The sequence below is a fragment of the Dermacentor albipictus genome, chromosome 2 (genome assembly GCF_038994185.2).
Source record: "Dermacentor albipictus isolate Rhodes 1998 colony chromosome 2, USDA_Dalb.pri_finalv2, whole genome shotgun sequence".
Classification (NCBI taxonomy): Eukaryota; Metazoa; Arthropoda; class Arachnida; order Ixodida; family Ixodidae; genus Dermacentor; species Dermacentor albipictus.
Window position 1 is genome coordinate 208,715,747 of NC_091822.1, and position 12,188 is coordinate 208,727,934.

The window sequence follows — 12,188 nt, forward strand, 5'->3', positions numbered from 1 at the left end:
TCGTTCCTTGGCAATCACACGAGATTTCTCCCAGTTAATCGTATGTGATGTGGCTGCGCAGTGTTCGGCCAAGGCATTCGATGCAACGTGTCGTTTCTGGACGTCATTCATGCGTTGCTTAAGTCTTGTTTTGAAGTTGCCGGTTTCACCGACGTAGACATACCGACAGTCCGCACACGGAATGACATACACCACGCCTGGGAACTTGTCCTTTTCCAAAGAGTCTTTCACATGCACGAGCTCGTGTCTCAGTTTCCGGGAGGGCACGTGCGCAGCCTGCACGTCATATGACCGCAGGACGCGTGCAAGAGTCTCGCTTATGCCGGGGACGTACGGAATCGAAGCCCGTCTTTTGTGGGGTCCAGGCTGCGCGAGTACTGTGCGAGCCAGCTGGCGCCCTACTGAGTCAACGACGTACTCAGGGTATCCACAAGCCATTAATTTCCTCCGCACAAGTGCATTGTCCGCCATGTGGTCTTCCGCTGTTGTGCACACTTCTTTTTTGCCCGGCGAAGACGAACTCATTAGGAGTTGTAAAGGAACTCGAAATCCATTTTCATAAGGGTAAAGACACGCCGCACACGACTTGCGCGTAGCAGCAGCCACATCGGGTTCCTTCGAATGTTCGCGCCGCGAAGGCTCCGCCCCCTCCAGCGCTCGGCCCGCCGCGTTGCGGCCGCGGCGCGTTGTCCCCCATTGCCGGCGGCGATGTCCTCGACGCAGGCGGCGGACGGTCGGCGCGGCGGCGCACGGCAGCGGCGCAAGGCCGGGCCGGACTCGCGGTACAGCTGGGTGGTCGCCCTAGCATGCGGTGGTGTCAACGTGTTCATGCACGCCTCGGGCAAGGTGGTCGGCCTGCTTTTCTCCGGCATGCTCCACGAGTTCGCCGTGAGTCGAGAGACGGCTGCGTGGCCCCTAGTTCTCAACAACACGCTGCTCAATGTCGCAGGTGGGTGACACCAATTGCTGCTCTGTGAGCGATCACTTCGGCCGGCGCTTTCACCGCTCGTTGCAAGGCGACAAGCGAGTCAGAAATTATATCGTCTTTTACGAGATACGTCTGTTGTGGACAAACGTGCCTGGTGGTGCCGATTTTGCTGCATTTAGGCTCTGATTAGGCTGAATTTCTCCGACACGTCCTTGGCGTTTACGAGCGGTACAAGCAGGGTCTCATCGCATCGCCTTCACGATGACTCAGCGAGACTTTCGGGGAAATGTACCCGTTACTGCTTGAAAATATCGTCGCCCCTGGGCTCGGTTACAAGCAAAGTGCACGATAAAAAAAAATAGCGTTGCTGCGTGTATCACAAAGTTTTATGCGGTCGATTAAGCTTTTGGAGGCTGTGTCTGCGTTTAGCCGTTGCCTCCGAGACGACGTAGAACAAACCCCAAGTACCGACGGGAATGTGTTCTATAACCGAGTCCCTCGAATTGCTTGCTCTCCGAACACGCCTCGCGCTCCATGTGTGGTAGTTTCTCCAGCGGCAACCAAGAGGCGCTCTCACAGCAATCTGGTAGGCCTGTAAAAAGAACAAGATGGGTCAACCATTAGGCAAAATTGGAAAAATAGAGTTTAGAGAAATATGCGAGCGACTCACAACTATTGCTGTCCTTATCTTGTTTGAGAGAATAATACACGTTTCAAAGGAGACACTCATAGCATCCATCCATTCATCCGGGTCCAAGAAGTGAAGCACGGCTTACTAGTGCCACAGAGCAACTGATTAAAAACCATTGGGTGGCTTAAGAGCAGTTTGAAGGGCAGGGTGATATGGATAAGGCGAGCTCGCGCAGGGCAGTCAGTGACATCGGTCATATAACGGCCAGGATCATTCTTAAGTTTTACGGAATTTAAAAACAAAAGAGTGCTTGTTAAAATTATTCTTGCCTGAATCTTTCGGTCAAATAAAATTGCCTCTCTCTCGCTCTCGAGTCCCTGAGCTGGATTATTCACATAGGCGGACATTACTTGCTCGATAAATCGAAACACATACTAAACTAATTACTCAAAGTTCGCTTAACTTCTTTATGGATTGGTTGAGGGCAGACATCGCAATTTACGAATTGCAGCCCATGAGTTTGCAAGGCGGGTCCACTTGGAATTAACTTCAAGAATGACACCAGCTTGGAGATATTGGCCATTGACCTGGCCGTCACAATGTACTGTTGTTCCATTTTTTAAACAAAGCTCTTTTTTGTGCTTTGCAGCGCAAAATTACCTGGATCGCCTATTTATTTTGTTCCACACTTTGGAAATACTACCTTGAAACTGGCGTAATCCTGTAAATTCATTTCTAGTGTAAACGTGCTGCAAATTCACCGCCTGCACTTCGTAAATTGCAATAGGTGCCGTAAAGAGATAAGTTAACCATTAGCGAATTTCCATAAATTAGTTGTATATGTGCTTCAATTTCTTATGCTACTTATGTCCGCCTCTTCGCATAATACAGCTCAAGGTCAAGAATTATGCTATCTACATGCCACAGGCGATTCTTACATATTCCGTTATACTTAAATTGATCACACTCTATAAATGAAAATGAAAGCAAGAATAGTAGAACAGTAGAAGTGTTTCGGATCAGGCGCCTGCTTAGAGGATAAGATCTTCGTTCAAACCCAGTGTATCGAGATTTTAATGGCTCAGAATAGACCTCTATGGCGAGCATTTCTAGATATTAAGGGAGCTTACGACTATGTAAACAAGTAATTGCTACGGGATGTTGTCATGCACGAGGGCATAGATAACCATTTAATCGAGCTCGTTAGGTATCCATAAAGGGATAGCTCTATACAAATCGTGTTGGAAGGCGAGAGAAGCAGAGACCTAGTTAAAGTTCACCGAGGACAGAAACTAGGATACGCTCAGTCTGAATTCAACAGCAAATCATACCCATAGTGAATCAATATAAACACTTGGGTGCAAACATAAACAAAGGAAAGACCTACTGAAACATCTAACGAGGTAATATGGATTAGGCGATTGGTATTAGGGCCCATTGTAAAACCACGAATGAGTCATTGCAATGTGACACGGGTTTTGCCCTTTATCACTTCAGTGAAGCGCATCGCAAAATAATTTTTAATGCAAGGCTAAAGAAGAGCGGTGAAACAAAACCGCCGGCAAAAGTGCATAAATATCTGTTGCTCAATAGCGTCAATACGGAATGGACGTAGGTATCAAGGATGCTGGCAACCAAGTGCAGGGCAATTGAAAGTGTAAGTGTACAACCCGGATGCATCAAAAAGAAAGTGAGATAAACATAAACGGGAAATGGGATGCGAAGGATGAAAAAAATATACCATTGAGATGGACAAATACGGCAAACAATAAATCAGGGGCAAGAGTCTGTACGATAACACAAAAGGCAGTGCCTTGCTATTTGAGACCCGAGCTGGCTTCCCGAGGACAAGAACACGTCGAAGTAGACATTTGTAACATGATAAGGTTGGATGCAAAAAAAGTCCGGACACGTCTCAGATAAGAACGCAACTGCCCCTCGGGAATAATCACTGCGAACAAAAAGTTGCTCAGACAAAGAACACGACGCAATCTACGTCATTTCATTAGCAGAATATGAAACATCCCTTTCCACTGGTTTTGCATGCTTGGCACAAACGCTGGAACAAATGCACATTGCCCTCAATGAACACTATATTTAGAAAAGCATAAAAGTGCTAGTAATTAATTTTAAGATAGCTTGCACGCATTGCTCTCAATCTTCATTACAGAAGCCTACCAATTTAGAATATCTGAATCTCGTCACGCAATCTCCGTTTCGTGTTTTTAACATTAGTCAGGCAGGGAGAATTGCAGAAAAAAAAAATGCGGACAGGGTTCCCAAGATCGTGCCCGGTTGTCTACGATGCACTTCAGGAAAATGTTTTAGAAAGCTACTCCGTGTGCACACGTATGCGGTAGAACGTCGATATGGATAGACACAGGCGTCCATGTGGTTCAATCGTCGTTAACAACACTCTGCGGCATAATAAGCTAGATTTCTTCAGCGAGCGTCCCGAAAACGGTCTGTGGCAGAAAACCTTCTTCACCGTCGAAGAAAGGCCACAGGAGGTGGTATCCATAGTTCACCGCACTTTCAAGAATTTATATAACATGTTAACTGGGAGTCGCACTGTTCATCACCTACCACTCATGTTCTTGAGGTATTAATAAATCAATAAATGGAATTACGATGATAAATCAATATGGGCTTGTAAAGGTGACGGCAAATCACAAGCGACGTAATAAAATGTCTCATCATGGCAGAGCAAAAGTGGTATTTCAGGGTCGCCAGAATACACACTACAGTTTGTTAAACCAATGCTGAAGCAACAAACGAGTTAGTAAAGGTGCCACGGCGTGTCTTTATTCGCTGGAGGTCTAAGCATGCACCGACCTTTTTGATGAGTCAAAGGCAACGCTTCAATTGCGCTGTCATCGGCAAAAGTTCTGCAGTGTAGTGAGCCATTGAGATATATAAGTTCTGTTCTGAAGAGTTTGGTGATAGACGTGCTTAGTTTCATGCATTAGGCGCTCGTGTGAACCATGACCGAGAGTAAACGGCGGGATTTGTAATCCCGCCTTCGAATTGTAAAATATGAATAATCGATTAGACGGCTATTGAAGCACGTTATCTATGGTACATCAAGAATCATCGAGTTATATGGCCGTCGATGCGTAGTTAGAACCAACGTTACTAGACTAGCTTCAGTTTTAAAAAATTGGAGGACGCTTAAGCTTCGCCTTCAAGAGTGGAACGCGACAGCGTTCCCGTCGACCCGCCAAGGTGTGTAAGCGATCACTTACGAGGCGCCCCGCATCGGACGCGGTGAGCGTCGAGCAACGCAGCGTTCGGCGCGGCAACGATACGTGCGCCTGAGCAAGCGGAACGAACCTAAGACATCCTAAGAACTCGGTGTCTTGGAGGGGGAAACGATGCACGCCAGCCAAACGTCGTGATCGGCACGGGCAGAGAGATAGACAGATAGTGATCTAAAGAAAGGAGGACGCTTGTTCTGCAACCCGTGAGGGAGCAAAGCGAAGCTTCGTCAGGGGAGAGGGAGTCCGGGCCGCGACGCGCCTCGCACCGGTCCCCACACAGCCCCAATGCGCGCGTGGCGCGCCACCTGTCGGGGCAGCGCCGCACATTGAGAGGAGGGGGTCTTCTGTGTTTGCCGCATGATGGCTCTGCGTGTGCGACAAGCGCAGATGAAATGTAGCGGAAATGCACTTCGCTACTCGAGTAACTGCGACTTATGTAAGTTACATGTTAATTATTACCGATATAAACCGCAGTATAACTTTCTACGGCACGTTTTTAAGGCAACACCGCATTCACTAGAGGCGCTTTTGTACCGCTTTGAAGCATAGAACTCGTGGCTGAGTGGTAACGTCTCCGTCTCACACTCTGGAGACCCTGGTTCGATTCCTACCCAGCCCATCTTGTAAGTTGTTTTATGCGAAGCATACTAGCCGCACAACCACGCTCTTCCTTGCTGCGCCGAGCGCGGCCGCGTAGCTACCATTGAGGGTAGGAGCCATAGTTCATTGCTGCGCGTCTCATATGTGGGTCTATTTTCTTTCAAGTTTGCCATGTTTGTTATTAGGTTGCTTCTATTTTTATGCATTGCATAATGCAATCACTCAGTTGAGCCCTTGGGCGCGGCCGTGCAGGCACCATTGAACTTTAGCGCAACCACGTAACGTGATGTCACGACAGCCGGAGGAAAAGCTGGGCCCCAACTCGCGCGATATGCAACGCGTTCTTGGCTTAACCAAGCTAAGCCTGGGCATTTTAGCCATTTTTTAGCCGCACAACCACGCTCTTCCTTGCTGCGCCGCGCGCGGCCGCGTAGCTACCATATGACGTCATATCAGCTGCAAAAGCTGAGGCTCAACTCGTGCGCTCGCTTGCGGCCGCGTAACTACATACCCGGGTCTCAGCTCGTGCGCTCGCCTGCATGAGTTGTTTCTTCGTCTAGCCGAACCAAATATAGCCAAGCAACAGCAGTTCACCAGGCTTAACAGTGGTTCAACAACTAAAATAAAGGCTAGTATGCTTCGCATCCTGGGCTTAATCTTAGCTAAGCCACAGCCATTTTTTTATTCATGAAGTGCCTGCGGGATTTATCGCTCACTGCCAACGCCGCCGACAGCGACGCTGACGACACCGGCTTTTCTGCGACACGAGCTCCTTAACGCTTTCGCGTTAAAACTCGGCACCGTTGCGCGGAACCGCCACCCGCCCGCGCCTTCGTGGCGCTGCAGTCGCGCCCGGCTTCGCTTCCTTACTAGCCGGCTACGCGGGCGGGTCGTATTAAGCACGCGGTGCAGCGTTGGTGTATTCTGTGGTTCCTTGTTGACAGCAAATTTCAGCAAGCATGTCATCCGTGCAACTGTAGCCTTCGCCGAGTTTCTTAAGAATAGCAGCAGACGATGCGGACGTGCTGCGTACCTGGCTGCAGAGGCCGCTATCGGAACGATGTCGACAGTTCGGCGCACCACTTTTTCTGTGCTCCCAGCAATGCGACGCTTCGCTCGGCGTGAGACAGTGCGATTGCTCGGGCCAACCGGGAACTTTCTGCGAAATCCACGGCACGCGCTCGTGCCACTGCTCCCGCGTTCGTCGTCGTCTTCCACAGCTGGCTGCGTGGCCGTTCATCTTTCCAGCGTAGAATTTCAATTCACTTCTGTCGTCGTAATGGGGAAGCCGCCTTTACGGGGGTATGAGCCATTGCTTAAGGGAGTATGAGCCGCTCATCGTCTTACGTAACGGAAAGATTTAATTTTTAAGAAATTTAATTTCGACGAATCAAGCGGTAAATCGCAGGCGAAGGCTGCTAACCACGCCGCCGAGAAAACTCGAGACATCGAACGCAAGCGACAACTGCGGACTGCGGGCATACCGTCATTGACGTCGTTCTCTTCGTCGCAGCCGATTGTGTGTGTAACCTCATTACTGAGAAATACTTTATTGAACCCTCGGGATTAACCCAGTGATAAACACAGGGGCCGTACGTTTCAGCTTGGCTGATTAAGCATCTTCATGGAACGAAAAATCCGACTTCTTTTTTTTTTTTGCCTTGTGTGTACAAGGACCGACCTCATGTGTCTTTTTGTAGCGCTTCTTTGGCGTGGTGAGAAGCTTCGGTGGGGATGAAGATCATCCTACAATCACGCACGTTGGCCAGATATTCAGGCTCGTGAGCCTAAACTGCGCGAAACCTTAAAGCTAGAACCGCATGACGCGTTTTTCGCGAGCGAAAAACGCGACGGGCGGCAAACGCCCACGTTGCCGCCGACGCGCGAGCACCCGTACGAAAAAAAGGAGCGGCGCTTTCGCGCCGCGTTTTCCGGGTTGCCAGACAACATAACTCTCAACGACATGCATTGTCTCTGTTACCGCATATATAATATGCCCTAAAACTAACAGAACACTACAATAAAAATAATCTGAGTGTAATTAGACAGCGACATTTCTTTCCGAAGTGTATTTATCAAGCTTAATTTCAAGCAGCAATATTGTGCGCGAAACTGCGACTATGTACCTTCCGCATGCTGAGAAGCCGCTGCTTGTTTACAACTTCACATATAAAAAGGAGGGTTGGCCGCTTACTACCGAGCAGGAGAGGCGATTGCTACTATTAAGGGGGATGCTGATACTGAAGCAAGAAAAAATGCGGGTCAGGAGGTACATGTGGGTGCGGCCTGCCTGGTTGAGAAGAGAGTGAGCACCATACACTGGTAATATTATAAGCAAATTGTCTTGCCAGTATTTCTCCACTTTAGTTATTAGGGCCTCGTTGAGGGTTGCTTTGTTCATTTTAGGTGAACACGATGCGCGAACGAAATCACGGTAGCACGTTTTCCTGGACGCGCGCTCCAGTTCTGCCGAGAAAAAAAAAATTCCGCCAAGGAGGTTCCGTCGAGATGCGCAGAGAGCAGGGCCATCTGGTGGGGAAAAAAGAACCAAAATGCCACGTGACCATATGCCACGTGACTTACCTGAACTCTGATTGGTGGACGTACCGCGCGACGCGTTTTTTTCTACTCCGAGCAGCTGCACGCGGCGGCGCGATTTCGTGACGGATCATGCTGGGCACGCGTCAAAATGACGCGCGCGTCCCACCATCCGCGCGTCAATCGCGCCTGAAATCGCGCCATGCGGTTTCGCCTTAAGACGACAGGAAGAAACACACGACATTTAGAAACGCAGCTTCTGCGCTTCGCTGTATGCGTTTCTTCCTTTCGTGCAGTTTACCCTTCCTACAGTATTAACGAACTGGCGCGATAAATCTTATTGCTGTAGGTGGATACCGCTTTCTCGTGGTATCACTATTTCGGACAAGGGAGAACGCCAGCGAGCGTGAAACATGCGCGAACTGCCCGTCCGCACGAGCTCAAGGCTGTGACGAGGCGTCTGTAGTGGAGCCCGATGGAACAGCGTTGCCACCTGGCGGCTGTCACAGAAGTGGCGACAGCAGCTGTAAGCGCGCGGGCGCGGAGTTTTACAACTGAAGCTAGTCTAGTAACGTTGGTTCAAACTGTGTAGAGACAGAGTTCGTGGACTTAATCACAGCACCGCTAGAACAGCTGGGACTTGTAGCCGCTGATGTTAAATTCCTACGGAAAAAGTACGAATCCTTAACAGAAAGAAAGACAGCTGCTTCAGAGTTAGCAATGACAGGGCTGCCTTCTTGAATTTCCCAGAAACCGACAGGCGCATGTAAGGCTTTTTGGGAGCAGTACAATGTTCCGCGCTACGCAGTCTTGAAGGCACACTGTACTTTACCCACATAAGCAGTAACACCGGATAATTTAATACTGGCCTCCGCGTACTCAAACAAGCCAAATAATGCGACAGTAGTCTGTGGGTGCTGCTTTGTAGTGGCGATCGTTGCAGCTGCCGAAAAAGATCTGACAAGTGCGGCCCGAACAACTTGTGCTTGCACAAATGTAGTACTCATCTTGCACGTCTTGGATACGCGAGAAAGATAGTAGCATCTGAGGAAAAGCGCTTTGTAGCTTTAAGCACAGATTGTGTCCATGGTTGGCCAACAATGACATTCAACAAATTGTCTATGCGAATGACTTTCATCTTCAAATAACAAATACAGAGAATCAAGGCGAAGTTACAATAGACAATAGCTCCTAAAACTGTGCGTGTCTTCTTGTGCGCAACTGGCAGACCATTGACATATACAGGGTAGAAAAACATTGCTTTATGCGTAGGTTCTATTACTACGACCGCTACAAGTACGGTAGGGTCATACCAAGTTTTTTGTAGTGGCTTTGCTTGCGAATAACACTACGTCAACAAAGCGATGCGCTTCTCATGTCATGCAGGCCGTACTAATTGGCCCAGAAAAGAAGCCTGTTATTCACTTCCTTTCATTTGTTTTTCATTTATTATACCCCTGACGGCCAAGGGCATTACAGAGGGGGAGTGGTAAATACAGAAGAATGAAGAAGACAAATACAGTTGGTTTACATGAGTGTTTGAATGGCACCTGTATACAGAATATTAGCTAAGGCTGCATGGAACTGTTCATAATTAGTAAGGCCTACAACTTCGGCGGAAAAATGGTTCCAGTCACATGAGCTTCGCGGCAGAACGATCACTTAAGCAAACGCATTGCTGTATGAAAAAATAGAGGCGCGTTCTGATATGCGATAACGCAACAGGCGCGAGCATCTGCATGTTACACAAGTGGCACAATCATCATCATCATCATCAGCCGCCTGGCTACGCCCACTACAGGGCAAAGGCCTCTCCCATACTTCTCGATCTACCCCGGTCATGTGCTAATTGTGGCCATGTTGTCCCTGCAAACTTCTTAATCTCATCCGTCCACCTAACCTTCTGCCACCCCTGCTACGCTTCCATTTACTTTGAATCCACTCCGCAACCCTTAATGACCACCGGTTACCTTCCCTCCTCATTACACGTCCTGCCCATGCCCATTTCTTTTTATTGATTTTAACTAAGATGTCATGAACTCCCGTTTGTTCCCTCACCCAATCTGTTCTTTTCTTATCCCTCAACGTTACACCCATCATTCTTCTTTCCATAGCTCGTTGCGTCGTCCTCAATTTAAGTAGAACCCTTTTCGTAAGGCTCCTAGTTTCTGCCCCGTAGGTGAGTACTGGTAAGACACAGCTGTTATACACTTTTCTCTTGAGGGACATTGGCAACCTGCTGTTCATGATCTGAGAATGCCTGCCAAACGCACCCCAGCCCATTCTTATTATTTCAGTCTCATGATGCCGATCCGCGGTCACTACCTGCCCTAAGTAGATGTATTCCCTTACCACTTCCAGTGCCTCGCTACCTATCGTAAACTGCTGTTCTCTTCCGAAACGGTTAAACATTTCTTTAGTTTTCCGGAGATTAATTTTTAGACCCACCCTTCTGCTTCGCCTGTCCAGGTCAGTGAGCATGCACCGCAATTCGTTCCCTGAGTTACTAAGCAAGGCAATATCATCAGCGAATCTTAAGCTACTAACGTATTCTCCATTAACTTTTATTCTCAATTCTCCCCCCCCCCCCCCCCAATCCAGGTCTCTGAATACCTTCTGTAAACTCGCTGTGAAAATCATCGGAGAGATCCTATTTCCCTGCCTGACTCCCTTCTTATTGGGATTTTGTTGCTTTATTTATGGATGACTATGGTGGCTGTGGAGCCGCTACAGATATCTTTCAGTATTTTTACATACGGCTCCTCTACATCCTGATTCCGTAATGCCTGCATGACTGCAGAGGTTTCGAATGAATCAAACGCTTTCTCGTAATCAATGAAAGCTATATATAATGGTTGGTTATATTCCGCACATTTCTCTATCACCTGATTGATAGTGTGAATATCGTGTATTGTTGAGTAGCCTTTAGTAAATCCTGCCTGGTCCTTTTGTTGACAGAAGCCTAAGGTGTTCCGTATTCTTTTTGCGATTACCTTAGTAAATACTTTGTAGACAATGGACAGTAAGCTGTTCGGTCCGTAATTTTTCAAGTCTTTGGCGTTCCCTTTCTTATGGATTAAGATTATGTTGGCGTCCTTTGAAGATTCCCGTACGCTCGAGGTCATGAGGCATTGCGTGTACAGAGTGGCCAGTTTTTCTAGAACACTCTGCCCACCATCCTTCAACAATCTGCTGTAACCTGATCCTCCCCAGCTGCCTTCCTCCCTTGCATAGCTTCCAAGGCTTTCTTTACTTCGTCCGGCCTCACTTGTGGGAGGTCAAAATCCTCTTGACTGTTCCCTCTTCCATTATCTTCGTGGGTGCCACTGGTGCTGTATAAATCTCTATAGAACTCCTCAGCCACTTGAGCTGTCTTATCCATATTAGTAATGATATTGCCTGTTTTGTCTCTTAACGCATCCATCTGATTCTTGCCTATTCCTAGTTTCTTCTTCACTGCTTTTAGGGTTTCTCTGATCCTGAGAGCATGCTCAATTCTATCCATATTATACTTCCTTATGTCAGCTATCTTACGCCTGTTGATTAACTTGGAAAGTTCTGCCAGTTCTATTCTAGCTGTAGGGTTAGAAGCTTTCATACATTGGCGTTTCTTAATCAGATCATCCGTCGCCTGCGATAGCTTACCAGTGTCCTGTCTAATGAAGTTTACCACCGACTTCTATTGCGCGATCCTTAATGATGCCCATAAGATTGTCGTTCATTGCTTCAACAATAAGCTACTCTTCCCGTGTTAAAGCCGAATACCTGTTCTGAGCTTCATCCTGAATTCCTCTATTTTCCCTCTTACCGCTAACTCATTGATCGGCTTCTTATGTACCAGTTTCTTCTGTTCCCTCCTCAACTCTTGGCTAATTCGAGCTCTTACCATCCTATGGTCACTGCAGCGCACATTGCCGAGCACGTTCACATCTTGTATGATGCCAGGGTTAGCGCAGAGTATGAAGTCTATTTCATTTCAAGTCTCACCATTCGGGCTCTCCTCGTCCACTTTCAGTTATCCAGCTTACGGAAGAAGGTTAGGAGAGAGAGACAGAGGAAAGGGGAAAGGCAGGGAGGTTAACCAGAGGGGAAGATCCGGTTTGCTACCCTACGCAGGGGAAAGAGGGGATGGGGAGGTGAAGTGATAACAAAGTAGAGATAAAGAAAGAAAGGGGCATAGCCACACAGCCACAATCGGTCACTGTCCCCGCATACTGTCACCGCACAGCAC

General features: G+C 48.0%; 1 protein-coding gene across 2 annotated transcripts in view; it reads left to right on the forward strand.

The window, feature by feature from the left end:
* The first annotated feature begins 269 nt into the window (after positions 1-269).
* Positions 270-12,188, forward strand: part of LOC139056421 (monocarboxylate transporter 3-like) — a 168,193-nt gene continuing 156,274 nt past the window's right edge. Inside the window, exon 1 of one of the 2 annotated variants that reach the window (XM_070534643.1) lies at positions 270-949. In XM_070534643.1, the coding sequence (XP_070390744.1) occupies positions 622-949 (328 nt within the window). In that variant the 5' untranslated portion in view covers positions 270-621. The remainder of the gene's footprint in view (positions 950-12,188) is intronic. The other variant, XM_070534644.1, reaches the window with a different exon arrangement.